This window comes from Tripterygium wilfordii, chromosome 1 (genome assembly GCF_013401445.1).
Source record: "Tripterygium wilfordii isolate XIE 37 chromosome 1, ASM1340144v1, whole genome shotgun sequence".
Lineage (NCBI taxonomy): Eukaryota > Viridiplantae > Streptophyta > Magnoliopsida > Celastrales > Celastraceae > Tripterygium > Tripterygium wilfordii.
Window position 1 is genome coordinate 10,885,262 of NC_052232.1, and position 17,153 is coordinate 10,902,414.

The 17,153-nt window shown below is 38.5% G+C and overlaps 2 protein-coding genes and 1 pseudogene across 15 annotated transcripts; 1 reads left to right on the forward strand and 2 right to left on the reverse strand.

The window, feature by feature from the left end:
• Nucleotides 1-15: 15 nt before the first annotated feature.
• LOC119999075 lies at nucleotides 16-3,010 on the reverse strand. Its single transcript, XM_038846590.1, has 7 exons — nucleotides 2,756-3,010; nucleotides 2,595-2,674; nucleotides 2,161-2,231; nucleotides 1,571-1,641; nucleotides 1,406-1,487; nucleotides 1,130-1,179; nucleotides 16-496 (listed from the first exon to the last, which is right to left on the reverse strand). Exons 1-7 carry the CDS (start codon nucleotides 2,951-2,953, stop codon nucleotides 428-430), a joined length of 621 nt encoding a protein of 206 aa, XP_038702518.1. The 5' UTR covers nucleotides 2,954-3,010; the 3' UTR covers nucleotides 16-427.
• Nucleotides 3,011-3,284: 274 nt separating this feature from the next.
• On the forward strand, nucleotides 3,285-8,408 carry LOC120016987 (cancer-related nucleoside-triphosphatase homolog). Of its 14 annotated transcripts, none has more exons than XM_038870053.1 (12): nucleotides 3,285-3,509; nucleotides 3,580-3,748; nucleotides 3,869-3,934; nucleotides 4,036-4,080; nucleotides 4,835-4,927; nucleotides 6,439-6,616; nucleotides 6,703-6,790; nucleotides 6,927-7,017; nucleotides 7,336-7,420; nucleotides 7,744-7,900; nucleotides 8,058-8,217; nucleotides 8,289-8,408. In XM_038870053.1, the coding sequence occupies exons 5-11, from the start codon at nucleotides 4,893-4,895 to the stop codon at nucleotides 8,171-8,173; spliced, it is 750 nt and encodes a 249-aa protein (XP_038725981.1). In that variant the 5' UTR covers nucleotides 3,285-3,509; nucleotides 3,580-3,748; nucleotides 3,869-3,934; nucleotides 4,036-4,080; nucleotides 4,835-4,892; the 3' UTR covers nucleotides 8,174-8,217; nucleotides 8,289-8,408. The 14 variants fall into 14 exon arrangements, with proteins under 14 accessions (XP_038725981.1, XP_038678623.1, XP_038678339.1 ...); XM_038822695.1 differs by adding an exon at nucleotides 4,607-4,749 and having other exon boundaries at nucleotides 3,286-3,509; nucleotides 3,864-3,934; nucleotides 4,843-4,927; nucleotides 8,058-8,408; XM_038822411.1 differs by adding an exon at nucleotides 4,607-4,749 and having other exon boundaries at nucleotides 3,286-3,509; nucleotides 4,843-4,927; nucleotides 8,058-8,408.
• Nucleotides 8,409-9,176: 768 nt separating this feature from the next.
• Nucleotides 9,177-12,275, reverse strand: LOC119996755 (annotated as a pseudogene).
• Between the last annotated feature and the right edge of the window lie 4,878 nt (nucleotides 12,276-17,153).

A 17,153-nucleotide genomic window follows, 5' to 3' on the forward strand; every position in this document is an offset into this window, starting at 1 on the left:
AGTCCCAGGTCATTCTCATTTGCAAGCTCAAAGAAAACGAAGTAGAAATCATATGAAAATATGCATCTTTAATCAATTACTACATCCCTCCCCTCCTCATACGTTAAAATATATAAAAGGAAAAAAAACACAAGGCTTTCACATAATATGTGAAGATATATAAAAGGATAAACAACACAAGACTTTCACATAATATGTTGCACCTCTGCAACTCTACAACTGAGCCACATGTTCGCTTGTGGCCCAGTGGTAACCTAATCAGTATCTTAATACCATAAAACAATAAAGCTTTCGCATCATTAAAAAAAATGGATTCACCAACGGATGGAAAGGACAATGCACAAGCTGTGGCCTCTACACTAGGAACAGACTTCAGAACCAGTAATGCAATGGCATGAAAGAATCATTGAGTATTGAAAACCTCTCTCTATTGGAGCAGCCGACAAACAAACTTGCTAACCCTCGTGGACAGTATCAACCAAGGGACAATCCCAACCTGCAACAATCATTTGTGATAGATCAAAGCAACATTCAAACCCTTGCTAAATGATCCAAATTTCACTTCATGCCGTGTTAAGTAACATTAGCACCAATCATACTTCAATTGATATATCCATAGAACAGTATAATGACTCTTTATAGGAAACATTAACACACATTTTCTAAACCCTAGTAGACAAGATCCTGACATGCAGTCAAAAGTGGTAGAATAATCATCGCAAGATTCGCAACATTAAAAAGCCTTCAGATTCCTCTTAGTACATGATTCAAGTTTCTCATCCTACTCTGAATAAGTAACATGCAGGTTTTGATGATGCGAAAAGTAGTTCTGATAGCCCTATCCATTCATTAGTGGTGAAGATGGAATGTGTAACCAACAGTCTGTTGAGGTAGGACAACGTAAGCAGAATTCCCAATCAAACAATAACTAAAAGCACAAGTATATAACAAAAGTAACAGTTTTGGCACAAATTTTTTTGCAACGATATAAAGAGGTAAAGGTGTCCATGTGTGTATTTGTTCTAATTTAAGGACCCCAAAAGCCACGGCACCATCATCCACTTCATTAAAAAATTTCCTCTAATGCAGTGGCTCATAACAGAACAGGAGAGGTTTCAAATTCACTCACCATAACATTGCCATTCAAGATGCCTCCACCCCACCAGGATAACACCTTACCTGCAAATTAGTTAACATATTGAATGATTGTGTTGGTTTTCTCAAATAGTGCACTGTTGTTTCCTCAAATAATATACTTGTAGTTCCGTAACTTCACAAACAGGATAGTATAGCACGAGATGGGGCCGAGAATGCATGTTTATATGGCATTGGAAAATAATAAAGCTAACTGAAAAATGTAAGCAAAACCTAAGATAGCAATGCAACTAGTTAAGAAACATGTTACCGAATGGTTGTACAAGTTGCTGAGATACAGCAGCTACAGGTTCTCTCCAAAACCAACAAATCAGCACAAGATAAGTCACAACCTGTACGGACGATTGAACAGATCTTAGGGCCGTGTAAAGGAAGTAGAGAACATACTAGCCAATCTTAGTGCACCCACAATCACCTTCAAGGTAGAAAGAACTTTCAGATACAGGTCATAAGATAGTTTCATCTCCTTGCTGCGCAACTCCCTATCTGGATGTCAAGGCATTGTGTTAAAGATAAACAATTTGTGCGACTGAAAGGAAAATAACTTTTTTAAAAAATATAGTCAAAAGCGCAACATCTCCCTATGCAACTATGCAACACACTATGCAACTTCTAAAACTAATCAGAAAGCCCTTGTTCTGGTGATTTTAGATTAAATGATGGCTCTGCAAATAGAATCTGCTAAAGCAAATTAACATAAATACATGAACACCCGAAAGTCATAGTCCTCTTTCCAAACTAAGTTAAATAGTCACTCTCACAGCATATGATATTTGCTTCTCAACATTCTATATCCCTCCTATGACATGCTAGGAACCAACAGGCATGGAAATCTAGTTATAGAGTTAATTAACACACTTTTAAGAAAATCTTGTACTAACTGTAGCACAGATAGTTGTATAAAATACATAACAGCAACGTTAATGTAATTACAGCATCATACCGCATATATAAACCCAAGCATATAAATCTAATAGAAAAGCAAAAACAATGCAACAGTCTCACATCTTGCAAGTTCCTTTTCCTTAGCAGCAGCCGACCTCCTAAGTTTTGCAGCCTGAGCAAATGTGGATGGACTGCAACCCATATTTCAATTTAAATTGACATCAGTTGCATTGAAAAAGTCAAAAAATAAATATATATTTCCAAAAGAACACAATATTTCCACCCGCTTGCACAACAATCACCGATGGCATAGAAAAGAATTGCGATCATTTTTTCCAAAAATTCAGAAAGATAAACACCAGTTTCCTTCCACAGACAAGCTCCAACAATTTAACAAATAAACATTAACACGTAGAAATTCAGAGCAGCAACAATATTAGAGAGGCGGCTTCATATAACTCCATTAGCCATCATTCTAAATCTATAAACTACAATAGAAAGTTTCAACCTAATAAGCATCCATCGAATTGCGAAGCACTTGAAATTTCACTCACCCTGACAAGGAGCTGGCCTCTTTCAAGAGTTGTTTTATTTCCCCAGTCAACTGCATCTCCCAATCATTCCTGGATCGTCTCTACCACAGCGAGAAAGCCCCATTCACAGGCGGTACATACATAATTGAAATCGGGAATTAGGCGATTTATCGGAGTCTTACCTTCTTTAACAGTTCCAGACACCTGGAAAGGGAATGGAAGACGATAACGATGCAGAAGATTGAAGGAGCTGCGAGAGAGTTTCGATGTTCTTCTCCCATCACAAATTCACAATTTGCAGTGAAACCGGTTTTTTTGGCTTTTAAGAAAAATACCGAATTATAATAAGTTGCTTTTCCTAATAGCCTTGATTTTGACATACGCCGATACGCGCAGCGAAGCTCATGTGCCCCCGTTGGTAAAGTTGTGCTAAACGACTTAAAGTTGAAGGAATAAGGTTTTCAATTACGGAATTACTATATATCTATAATTTTGTTCATAATCTAGATGACATGAGGAGAAATGTGAGAAAAATTTAATACAAGATGATCCTCACACTTCTCTTTATGCCATCTCGATTATGGACATATATCATTTTGGTTTCGGGAGTCCAGTCCAGTTTGGTTAGCCAATCATGTGAAAGCACACGGATCGAAGCCGTTTCAAGGGGACTTTTAAAATCCCGCGAAAACTACCCGCGATTTTTTTTGATACTAGTATTTGTTTCCAATTCCTCCTCTCCTGTCCTCTATTGCCCCAAAACGCCCTTCGCTTATCTCCAAGCCGCTCCACAGGTAACTTGTAGACCTTGCGCCGCTGACTCGGAACGATTTCGTCGGTTTTGGAACGATTTCCGAGCGATTCTCAGCGATTTTTTCCGGCAGGATTCACTATGAAGGGTAAATCCAAGGCTGAACTGAACAACAACGATGCCAAGTAAGTTTTTATATGTTATTTTTGGTTATTGAGTTCATTTGCGCCAATTTAATGGCGAATCGGATGTTAGATTCCGTATGCGCCGAGTGAAAATTGTGATGGGGATGTGAATGTGAATGTTGTTCCTTGGCTGAAGAAAAGAGGGAGAAAGTCAGTAAGAGGCAATCGAAGAAGCAAAAGAAGGGAGCAAAGGATTCCAACGGGCCCAAGAGGCCTCCAAGTGCTTTCTTCGTTTTCATGTATGATACCATCTCTCTTGATTTTATTTATTTTTCTTTATTTCGCGTTTTGGATATTTTTAATTTCTGATTATTGTTTTGCTGCTTATGTTGTGGATTTTTTTTTCTTCATGAGATAAGGGATTAGTTTAGGCAGGAGTTCAAGAGGGATAATCTCATAATCCTGATAATAAAGCCGTCTCTGCTGTAAGTGGTCTCTAATTGAACTGATCTAATAGCTGCTTTGGCAGGCTAATTGATGTTTATGTCATAGTTTTGTTCAATATTTATGTATTGAAATTAAATAGGTGGGTAAAGCTGCTGGTGCTAGATGGAAATCGATGTCAAATGCCGTGAGTAATTATTTAAAATTGATATGTATCCCATTTTATTTTTATTTATTTAATTTGCTGTGAAAGTTGTTCAACCTTTTATTTAACTCTTTAGGATAAAGCTCCCTATGCAGAGATAGTAGAGAAGAAAAAAAAAAGTGATTACAATTGTATGGGCCAAAAACTGTCAACCCGAAATACTCGAACATACGTTGAAAGGCCCTAGTTAGATAGGCCCAGATATGCGTTCGAAGGCGTATCTGACCAAGTTCAAGTAAAGCCCGAGGCCCACGTTTGGAATGGATGCAAGAATAGGCGTCTAAGGCCCAAGCCTTATAATGCCAAATCAGTCTCAATTGGGCCGTAGGCCCAACTATGACCCAAAGAGAAAGCCCGTCCATACAATCAAACACGTGCTAACCATATAACCTGGAATACTATAAATAGAGGACGACCCCTCATTTACTCTCTTAACTACCTGATATCTCTCTCTAAAAAAGCCATTCACTTCTCTCATTAAAATATCTCTCCCCGTTCTTGATCGTAGGAGCTTCCTCGGCCGGCACCACACCAGTGACCTAGCTCACGGTCGACCATACCTTTGATCATAGGCCATCTGACGATTACAAGTTGATTGTAGATTTTAAGATCTACAACAATAAGAATATAGAGGCTTACAACAAGAAACTGGTACTTGTTGAAATTGAAAGATATCTTTGCAATCATGGATGTTTACAGTTTCTTTCCTTCTTTTTTTGGATTGTTTTAATAATGGGAGGGAAGTCATGTGGAAGAGGAAGAAGAATTTGATGAGAAGTCCAGGTCTGAAGTGAATGATGATAGGGAAGATGAAGAGGAAACTGGAGAGGTCTGTATATTCAATATCTTGCAATGATTTTCTTTCATCACATTTTTTTTTTCTATTTTTTTATTTGAATTTTGTTCTCAACTTTTGTAGAAGGAAGAAGATGATGATTAGTCAAGGAGTAATGGAGAATCATAGGTGGAAATATTGTAATAGACTGCTCAAAATTTGATAAACATTTACCCATCAGTTTATGGCATGATAGTTTATCAGTGAGCCTCTTAGACAAGTTTAGAACAAACAAAAAAAGGGGTTAGTTTCAGGATTTTCCTGGGTTTTCATGTGGATATGTACTTAAAAATAGCTTTTCATTGCTCATATATCTTTTTAACTTTACATATGTTTTCTTTTATGCTCGTCTTGTGTTTAATTTTCTTCTGGTGCTTTTGGTTGATCAGTTAAAACTTTCTTATTACAAGTATGGGGTATTAAAACTATGTTAAATTTAAGTTTTTGATTAACCAAATGTTGTTTGTTTCTAATATTTTGATTCTGTAATTGTATATATCATCTCAATTGAGTGGTGTTTACTTAAATCATCTTCTTTTGGCTTCCTTCCTTCCGAAATTCTTTGAAATGAAAAGACTGTCCTTGTTCTGAAGTGGAGACAAATGGGATCTTGTTATTGCAATTGTTTGCTTCTACTCTGATGTCTTTACTAGTTATGTTTTCTGGAAGATACTTCTTTGGAAGATGGTATTGTCAGTAGGAAGTGTGCAGTATTGTTGATGTTGCTAAGCAATTCGTCCAACACTTACTTAGGTGGTCGTATTTGCAGTACTTTTGACCTTTTTCATTCTATTATAAGTTTTGCCCTTTTGGCATCATTTTTTTTTTATCTGTTGTGGTAATTAATACAGACGAATATTATTTGTATATATCTTTGTGGGGTGGGGTTAGAGTTTGTAAAAAATTTGTTGAGTAGTCAATTTTGGTTCCCTTTTTAAAAACAAAACATTCTGGTCTTAAAGAGAATACTCATATTGTTTTTTATTTGTGTATGGATGGTTTTGTGTTTAGGAGGCATCTATGTCAATCAATCTTTCCGTTTCTTGTCTTAGGAAATTTGCCTTATTATACGCATGCAGAGGTGAAGCGTATATGAATACCTAATATATAGTAAATTTCATTTTCATGACATCTTTCATTTGCATTTGGATAGAGAGAAAATACTACCACAATGTCGTAATTTCTAAAGAAGAATATTTGTCTAAATATTTTTATCACATGCGATGTTCTACTGATTTTAGTATTGTGTATTTGGCTTGGGTTGGTTATCTCATAAAATTATGATGCAAACAACTAAACCTATGTTTCAACCCTAAAACACACGAAATTAGAATTCACAAGAGAGAAGTAATCTCAAATATTTTTGGAATGATTTCTTAAGAGATTATAATTTACAACCCTAAATAAATAGAAAAAACTGAAACAAAGAAAATTGTAGAAATTATATAAAATATTAAAAATGCTAGTAATTCCAAGGCTAAAACAGTCCAATTTGGTCAAAATAGAGTGTTGATGCTCAGGACGAAAGGGAGTCCAAATTTCGCCCAATTCGGTCAGAATAGTAGCAGTGGGTATTTGGGTAGTGGAGAAGTTGGTGATGTGGAGTATGTGACAAAGAAAGCGAGACAGAGGATGGCATTGGCTGCAGCTCCCGGAAAATGTATACTGGTGACAGGCCCTCCGGTTCGTATACTATATTCAGCAAAATCAATTTCATTGATCGATTTTCAGCTGATCTCTCTATGTTTCTCTCTTTTAACTTCTGGCAGGGAGTCGGGAAAACCACTCTGATTACGAGACTCTTCGACACCCTTAAGGCGTCTAGCCCTAACGTGAACATTCAGGGCTTCTATACCCGTATGCTCTCTCTCTCTCTCTCTCACTCACGCTTACTTCAACTCATCACCTACGCATATATATGTATTGGTTCATGTAGATTGATGGGTTTGTGATGATGGGGTTTTGTTGGTGATGCTGATTGTTTCTGAGATAGGTGAGATTAGAGAAAGGAGTGAGAGGGTTGGGTTTGAGGTTGTCACATTGGATGGCCGAACTGCTCCACTTGCATCAACCACTACTTCAGGGTTACTCTTTGCCCTTTTTAATTTCTGCTTAATTGAATTTTAACCTATTTTACGCTCCTCCTTTTCTTTTCAGTAAATTTTTTTATTATCAACTCAGTTTAGTGTGTCTGGACATCTACCCAATTGTTTAATTTGCATCTAATGGAATTATTGGAGGATAATTTAGGAGCTGCACAAGATATATATGCTTTCTAGTACTCCACTTGCTGTGCTAATAAGCATTTCTGTCAGATTTCTTTTGTAAATTCGTTCTTTTTTCTTTTTTTGAGTTAGGATGTGTTTCTAATCTTCAGTTGAATTATATTTTCCCAACGGCAGCCCAGAGTCTCTTAGATGGCCTACTGTTGGGAAGTACAAAGTGGATGTAGCATCATTCGAGTCACTGGCATTGCCTGAGTTACAGGTGAGACAGTTTGTTGGAGACGACTAATTGATGTGGGATGGGCAAACATATCGGGAGTAAGAACTAGAGATAAAAGAGAAGAAATTAGAGTCACACGTGCCAAGTCTACCCGTATGAAATATTGGTGAAGTCTTGACATGTATTTGACTCATTTTGTTACTCGATAATCGATATTTTTAGCTTATTGAGGTGGGTTTTATTATTGCACAAATCGGTGAGCATGAATGTCTATAAATGTAAGTTCGCATGGCATGTGACTGTGTATTGAACTATTGATTATAAGCTATCGTTTTTTTCCTGAGAACAAATAGTTTTCGTATCAGGTCAGAGAAGATACCGATCTCTTCATCATTGATGAAGTTGGAAGAATGGAGTTGTACAGTTCATCCTTTTTCCCTGCCGTTTTGAATGTTCTGGAATCGCATATCCCAGTTTTAGCTTCGATCCCCATTCCAAAATTTGGGCGAGATATTCCTGGAGGTATATTTTAATGACAGTTTTGTCTTTTGTCTGTCCAATCAGAGATGGTGTTGTATGAAATATCTTGTTAGGTCTTGAATTGGGGTAATGCTATGTGACAAGTTGCAAAATTGATCAGTGGGAACTGTTACCAAAATGTGTTTTTAAATTTTTGCAGTTGCACGTTTGAGGAATCACCCAGGAGCAACCATTTTTACTCTGAGCCAAAGTAATAGAGATGCTGTGAAAGAAGAAGTGTACTCTATACTGGTGGATAAAATCAGTAAGCATTAGAAGAACATGCTAGTGTGAAGCTGAAACTGAGGCATATTTCACACACACTACTCTGTCTTCATGTGAAGAAGCTCTGGAGCCTTTGTTTTGGGAAGTTCATCAAGATGATTTTCAGACAAAATGATGGAAAAGAAAAACATAAAGATGTGCAAATAGGATTTTGTTTTTTTCTGAGTCAGGAAGATTGATTGCGTTTTAACTTTTCTTTGATTACGTCAAAGCTGTGGTTCGCTTCTGTCCCCCTTTTTCTTTTTCTTTTTTTTCTCTCTTGGAGTTTAGATTCACTTCTATCTATGCGACTACTCCAAAATGGCGTCGGGTAACCAGAGAAGCGGAGGAAGTGGCTGGGCTCGATTCGATTCGATTCAATTCAATGCTGATATTCTCAAACTGGGATGTAAAGTCAGCACGGATAGGAATGTTAATTATAACTATGTATACGTGGAGATCAATTATATATACTGGATGAAAGAAAGTGCGGGAAATAAATCAGGAAAAGAAATAATTATAACTCAATGTCTGAGTCAAAGCGTCAACTAATAACTATAAGCTTCTTTTATCGTGCTCTGCAGTTCGCTGCACTTCTTTTGCCATGGTTGAGAATGACTTGGCTGTGTCTTGCATAAGTTTGGTTAGTAAATACTAAACAGAGTGCATGCTTCGGCATCAATAAAACTGTCCTCAATTTTCCAATGCATGAAAATAACAGTACCAGCCATAAATAAAAAAAAAAAAAAACAATTCTCTTTCATCCTAGGTAGAGATCAAAAACTGATTACTAGAACCAACACCAACTTTACTTCAACTACATCATCAGAAGCATGCACTGTTCTAGGCAACTGTACTTACACTTGATGAATCAAATCCATATTTCTTCTTTATCTGATCAACTGCACTGCCCTTCTCATCTGGCTGCTCCACTGTGGTAGAACCTTTGTCTCTGTTTGAACTTACCTGAAGATTGAATATTTTCAAATGTCATAGCCATAGGCAGACTACGACAGGCTACAGATGCGAAGATTTGACGATGCGCCTAAAGTGAGAGAAATATGCATATACAAAAGCAAGTTGTTGGACTAGAAAATGTTGCAAATACAGGAAGAATCTACAAGCCATAACTGACCTTCGAAAGACTGGAATTTGCTTGCCAAGTTCTTTTTGTTAAGAGTCAGTATAAAGAAAATTACCTGTTGCTTTACTGATAGAATAGGGGTGAAAAAAGGACACGATGCATCCCAAAAGCTAATCGCTCCATCACTGTGTCCAGTTATATATAAGTTCTTGACCCTTGAAAATCCACTAAATTGGATTGATTTTAAGTATGCTTCATCATTTTGCTTCGTCTCCAAAGGCATAAGGGGTGGAATTCTCTTGGTAACTGAAAGGTAGAGTCCTAAATGACCAGAAAAATCATATCGCTCACCAGCAAGAACAATCATGTATAGCTAGCTGTAGAGTCAGATTAACATTGAAAGTTTCACAATAAAGCCAAAATATTATGTCACCTCATCTCCAAAACTCAACATATGTGGGTTGTCTGTTAGGAATTTCGCCACAGTGATGCTTGAATCGGTAAATGGCATCTTCAGCTTAACATCTTTTGGTAGAGATGGCGGGGACCTGGATTGACTTTGTAAAAGATACTTTTCAATCATAAATAATTTTTCCTGACTTTCCAAGCACAAGGAGAGAATCTTGTTGATGCTTGCTTTGTTCACTTGAGCTTGAAATAACTTCCATGTCAATACAAGGCTCAGGCGAATGAAGCCTCACCTTAATTGTGCGAGTTTCTATATGCTCATTCAGCAAAACGACCTGACCCACCATAACCCAATATGGACAATTTATCAAATTGTGCTAAGATCCACGAAACTATGTGCGGAATCCGGGAACCATCATTAAATTTTCATGTTAAAAATATAAAGAGACTAAGAGAGTGTCATAACAAGCTAGGAAAAACCTGCTGCGAGTTTGTAGATGCCAAATCAGAAGCACCCATGACATATAGTCGACTTGCATTCCCTTCTGCATGAGCCCACTTTAATGATGCTATAGGAATCTTTTCAACTTTGTATCCCAAATTGAGTTTAAATATGGGAGAACTTTGAACGCTATCTGATACTGATTCAGTTCTAGGATCTGTAGTAGTAGGAATGCTCCATATTAAAAGCTCTCCATTGCAGAAACCAACGGCAACTTTACTTGTCCAGCATGCAGAAGTTACTTTCTTTGTTTCCTGATGCAGTGATTGGACCAAATTGCCACCTGCTGTATAAATAGATTTGCTTTCTCGGATTTCCCATAAGCTAATTATGCCATCTCTGAAAATTATAAGTATCCTGCATTTAAACAAGTAGAGGAATATGAAATAATGATTTTACAACTCGCAGAGCATACACAACTATGATACTGATGGCATACACAATAAAAATAATACGCTGCCAAATATTTGAGGTGTTGCTGATTGCTAACAAGGTTGTTTATGAATCATGCACTTTCGACATTAATAGACCAGTTTATTGCTAATTAATCATAATAGTTTTATGAAAGAAATGCCAATAAAATATTGATGTCTTCGCTAATCCAAATATAGATTTTATAAACTTAATCGACATGCATTCATCTTCCAAAGTGCAACGTGCATGTGAAAAAAATATTTCCCACTATCATAACTAAGCTAAACTATACTGAGTATCCGCTGCAAGACTAGGCCAAGGTAGCCCTTGTACTTTCAGCTGAGACTACCTTTTACTCTCAGCTGTTGGTTGAGGCAGAGCATGCACTACAGCAGTCTCAGCAGAAACTTCACTAGAATTCCCTAAAGAAGAAAATGGAATAGGATTAAGAAATAAAAGGACAAAGGAACAAAAAGAACTCATGGGCATGAGCATGCGTATGGACAGTTGATGCTTTTGTTTTGACTAAAACAACCAGCCATTTAGAAGTACAATGTGCATAACATAAAAACAAGTCATCTACCAAAGTTTACAACAGAATTTCGAAGAGGAAAGGAATCTCACCATGGGATACAGATAGAGGTCTAGAGTATTTCATTGGTTGTAAATGCCATATGGCTGTTGCTCAAGCTTCAGAATTGAGATCTCACCCCTAGAATCCCCAACATACCTGACAATTAATACAGACCTTGTTATAGCATAACTAGGGTGAAAAGTCTGCATTGTTTTACATCTTTATAATGGCATTTTGTTGAGAAATACTTACATGTAAATTAAAGACTATATATGTTGCATAACCATAAAAGAGGTAATTTCTTCTTTACAGTTATGCACATGAGTTAACAGCTTCTTATCTATGTCCCCAACCTATCAATTTCCAATACGGGTCACTCAAACAACAATATATGCACTGAAAAACAAGAAAGCATAACAATACTTCCATGCTCTCCAATCAAACATATGCAAGAAATAATATTTACATGAGATACTAGTGGAGTAGTACCTTGTGGAGTTACTTACCTCGATGTGATTCTTGACTGTCACATTTAAAAGAACGCCTTGGTTTGGAATGAACTGCAAAAATGTAAAACTAGCCCTGATTTTTTTGCTTTCATTTGGCAATGTCATATAAGTTTCTTAGACAAAGATATCAACAATCAATGGTAGAAGGAAAAGATGGGAACATAAATAAAGAAACCTGCAAGAACTTGCTTGGTAGTGCCTCCTGAGAGTGAAGCAGAGCTTGAGTGTTATCTCTTCCAAACAATTTAATTCTGCCATCCCTGAAAATACCTCACCATATAATTAGTAAAGCAGTTATGTATGTAAATTAACCTCTATAAATTGTAAGTTTCTTTCCTGGTGTATTATTAGCATATTGTGTAAGAAGAAAGAAAAAAAGAAGTTTACAGTGTGGAGATAGCAAGTATGTTTTGAATGGAGTCATAAGCAAACATGGTAGACCCCGATGGGATCCCATAATGGAATGCGAGACGTGGCTCTACCTCACTAGACTTGAGACCATCTGAATTACCTCCAGGCTGCAATTGCAACACAAGGTATTGATTACAATGTATTAACTAGTAACTAACGTTAAGGAATTGCACTTTGAAAACATCCCTAAAATATCTCAATATCTCATGCATGCGTCTAAATAAGATTCTAGCTGTTTGTAATTAACTATTTAACTGGGATATGATGTTAGAATTGTTTAATTAATTAAGAGACTTGACTTGAACCTAAATTCATTTATTCAATATTTCTCGATCGATCTGGCTAGATTTTGGGCCTTACATGATCGATCCTGTTTAATTGGTGTGTGTGTATATATATATATATATATATATATATATACAAATTTCCCTCATCATTTTATTAAGAATCCAAAAGATGATGTACATGTAAGAACTGGTGAAGAGTGCAAAATGCTTTCTTGATTTTATTGATTGTATCAATGTGTATTATATACAACGATGTAGTCTCTGATTTGAATGTGTACAACTGTTACAGCCTTATGTCAAGGGGCTGATTTAGCTCTTGAGTTAAGGAGATAGAATATCAACTAATTAGGTAACTAAATAACAAAATGATTGAATTGGGATATGCAAGAGATAATTACGGATTATCTCTATCATGCCCTCGCAAGATGGAGCTCCGGGAGGAGTGTCCAATCTTGTTCTGCAACCAAAGAAAACGTGTTCGAGTAAGGGGTTTAGTAAGGGCATCAGCAAGCTGGTCAGTGGAGGAGACATGTTGGACGCGAAGAATGCCACGCTGAACCTGTTCTCGTATAAAATGATAATCCAGTGCAACATGTTTCATACGAGAGTGAAAGACTGGATTTGCACACAAATGCATGGCACCAATATTATCACAGTAAATGACTGGTTGAACGGTAGAGGTGGCACCAAGTTCCGAGAGCAAAGAAGAGATCCAACGAAGTTCAGCTACAGTAGATGCGACAGAACGATATTCTGCTTCCGTGGATGACCGGGCTAAGGTGCGTTGCTTTTTGGAACTCCATGAAATAGGATTACGTCTGAGATAAATAATGTAAGCACCAGTGGAGGTGAAGTCATCTTTATTGCCGGCTCAATCTAAATCCGAGAAGGCATGTAAAGCCATTGGTGATTGTCGATATAGGAGGATGCCTTGATCCAATGTGCCACAGAGATAGCGCAAGAGTCGCTTGACTGCACTCCAGTGTTCATTAGTGGGACAATGCATGAACTGAGACAGTTTATTAACTGGATAGGCAATGTCGGGATGGGTAAGAGAGAGATACTGCAAGCTGCCAACAACAGCCTGATACTCGGTGGGATCAGGCAGGGCTGTTCTAGATTGTAGAGTGAGAATTGGGTTGGTGGCATGTGGGTGCGTGATAACAGGTCTACAATATATCGACGCTGAGACAACAGTAAACCCTGAGCATGAGATAGTACCTCAATACCAAGAAAATATTGTAGACGACCGAGATCTTTGAGAGAAAACCGTTGAGCCAGAATACCAATGAACTTGTCGACTGTAACACCACTATTGCCTGTAATCACAATGTCGTCCACATAGACCAATAGATAAAGAATAGTGGGACCGTTGTTAAAGATAAACAGTGAGGGATCCGCATATGAATTAGCAAAACCAGATTGAACAAGGAATTGGCGTAACTCATAATACCAAGCTCGCGGGGCTCGCGGGGCTTGTTTGAGACCATAGATGGCCTTGCGTAGTTTGCAGACATGATGCGGATGATCTCTATCAACAAAGCCTCATGTAAGGTCCCTTGAAGGAATGCATTGTTGATGTCAAGTTGGCGAAGAATCCAGCCACGACTAACCGCAAGACTGAGTATTATGCAAATAGTGGTTGGCTTGACAACCGGGCTGAATGTGTCATAATAGTCAATGCCAGGGTGTTGATGAAAACCCTTGGCTACTAGACGAGCCTTGTACCTGTCAATTGATCCATCAGATAAATATTTAGTACGAAAAATCCACTTGTAGCCAACTAAATTTCGGGTGGAGGTTGGCGGTACAAGTTCCCAAGTCCCATTATGAACAAGAACATCATACTCATCTGACATGGCTTGACGCCATTTGGGATTTTTGATGGCCTGAGTGACTGTGGTGGGTTCGGGTTCAGGAGATGGAGTGAGTTGGGCAGTAAGATTTAATTTGTTGATGGGTTTGTGAATGTTGTGGTTGGACCTAGTAACTATCATATTTGGAGAAGGGTCAGTGGATGTGGTGGGAATGATTGGAGGTTGTTCAGAGGTAGGCAATGTAGCAGACAAAGGTGAGGTGGCAGCAGGTGATGGAATGGGCTTAGTGGGAGATGATGAATCGATGGGAGGGATATGAGAGGTAGTAATTGGGGTCATGTGGGGAGGTATGGATGAAGGAGAGGGTTGGTCACTTGATGTGTTGGAGCTCACATGGGTGGCAGGAGTCTGGTGCACAGGTGTGGTGCCGGTGACCAATAAAAATGACACAGAGCAATGCCATTGAGATATAGTGTCAAGTGAGGGACGAATGGACTCAAGTTGCAAAGAGGTGAAAGGGAAAATAGACTCAACAAATTTGACATGGCAAGACGTGTAGACACGGGAAGTTTGAGGATCAAGACAAAGATAGGCACATTGAGAGGGAGAATAACCGAGAAAGACACATGGAGTGGAACGTGGAGTGAGTTTGTGAGTGGAGTATGGGCGAAGCCATGGATAGCAAAGGCATCCAAAACTACGAAGTTTGGAGTAGTTAGGTGGTTGGCCAAAGAGAGACATATAGGGAGAAAGATAATGGAGGGTGGGTGTAGGAAGACGATTAATAAGATAGATTGCCGTAGAGAAAGCATAGGTCTAATAGGCCTGTTTCAACTATGTGGCGATGACGCCGTTCAAAGTAGCCATTATGTTCTGGGATGTGTGGCGGAGATGTGAGATGGGAAATTCCATGGAGAGCCAGAAAAGAAGAAAGAGCTTGATATTCTCCCCCATTATCAGAATACAACGTTTTAATTCGCTTATTGAAAAAAAATTCAACTAGTGATTTAAAACGGATAAAAATATCATGGACATGAGATTTTCGTTTGAGTGGATAGAGCCAGATATATTTGGTAAAATGATCCACAAAAATGACATAGTATTTATAATCATCAATTGATTGAATAGGGGAAGTCCACACATCAGAGAAAATAATATCAAGTGGAGATTTAGATACAATAGACGAGACTGAAAAGGGAAGTTTGTGGCTTTTATTGCATTGACAAGAATTGCAATTAAAATCAAAATTGAAAGGACTCGATATTTCAAATGAAAAATGAGAAACAAGGTGCTTTAAGATTTGTGACGACGGATGACCTAGTCTATGATGCCACTCGGACGAAGTGGTCTTGCTACTCGAGAATGCAACTAATAGAGAGGTGTTGTCTGAGGAAACCGGCCACTCGTACACACCAGCTTTAGTACGACCCTATAAAAGAACTGCCCCCGTGCGGAGATCCTTCACAAAAAAAGAAGTGGGTAATAATTCAATAGAGGTGTTATTTGACTGACAAAATTTGGATATAGAAATAAGGTTCCTTTTCATTGTAGGAACATAGAGAACGTTATTTAAAGTAAAAGTGTGGGAGGGTGTGGAGATAGATTTGGGACCAATGTGGGTGATTGGAAGACCCGTGTCATCTTCAATCACAATGTCGTCATGCCCATCATAAGGAGTATGCATGGAGAGATTGCTCAAGTCGGTCGTAACATGATGGGACGCTCCACTGTCAAGAAGCCAGGTATTGTTGTCCGAGGAAGCAGCAGTAGCGAGATGGGCTTGTGGTTGCCATGGGGTAGGAGGCCAAGATTTCCATTGAGGAGGTCGTCGAGTGCCTTCTGGAGGTTGCATGTGAGGCTGCAGTTGGCGAAATACAGGACATTGGGGAACCGTATGGCCTTGTGCACGACACCATTGGTAGTGGCCTAGATATGGCCGGGGTGAGGAGCGCCCGTTGTGAATGGATTGCCCCAGGGTGGGTCGTGGTGTTTGTTGAGAAGAAGGCACCCACGGTGCTCGTTGTCCACCGTTGCCTGTGTTTCCAGATCTAAAATGGGTATGAGTAGGATTGGCTGAGGCTGGCAGTGGCGAAGTATTGGATTGACGAACATTCAGAGAGATTTCCTTGTTGATTCATTTTTCATGTAACTCGTCAAACGAAATTGGAGTGTCTCGCCCATTAACGATATCAACAATGGGCTTGTAGTCTTCATCAAGACCATCTAGAATTTTCTCAGTAAGATCCTCTGCATCCATAGGTTTGTCGAGTGCCGCAAGTTCGTCCGCCCGATTTTTAATAAACTGCATGTATTCAGTGATGGATTGTGTGCCCTTGGTGCTGTTTTTGATCTGGTCCTTGATCTGTTTGATGTGACCCCGTGTGGGCCGAGCATAGGTGTTGGCAAGTACCTTCCAGATATCACTGGATGTTTTTGATTGACTGATAAGAGGGATAAGTGATTGGGGGAGAGTTCCAACTAGAGCACCAACAATAAGTTCGTCTTGTCGACGCCAGGTTTGGTATTCTGTGGTTGTTTCCGATGGAGCAGGATGAGTGCCGTCAATGAATTTGTAGAGATCATAGCCAATGAGAATGGCTTCAATGTGAAGTTTCCAGGAGAGGTAATTGGTGGAGGTAAGTTTAACTGAGTTGTTGATATTAACAACTATAAGTGACTTGGTTGGTTCTTGAGCATTGGGTATGATGATTTGATTTGTCTCATCTTTGGCAGCCATGGATCTTGGTGAGGGATGAATAGAAGATTATGTGGCTATAGGAAGAAGAAGATGAGTGCCAAGGAGCGACTCCGATACCATGTAAGAACTGGTGAAGAGTGCAAAATGCTTTCTTGATTTTATTGATTGTATCAATTTGTATTATATACATTGATTTTATTGATTGTATCAATGTGTATTATGTACAACTGTTACAGCCTTATGTCAAGGGGCTGTTGGGTCTAAATTAACCTTACTAGCAAGTGTACT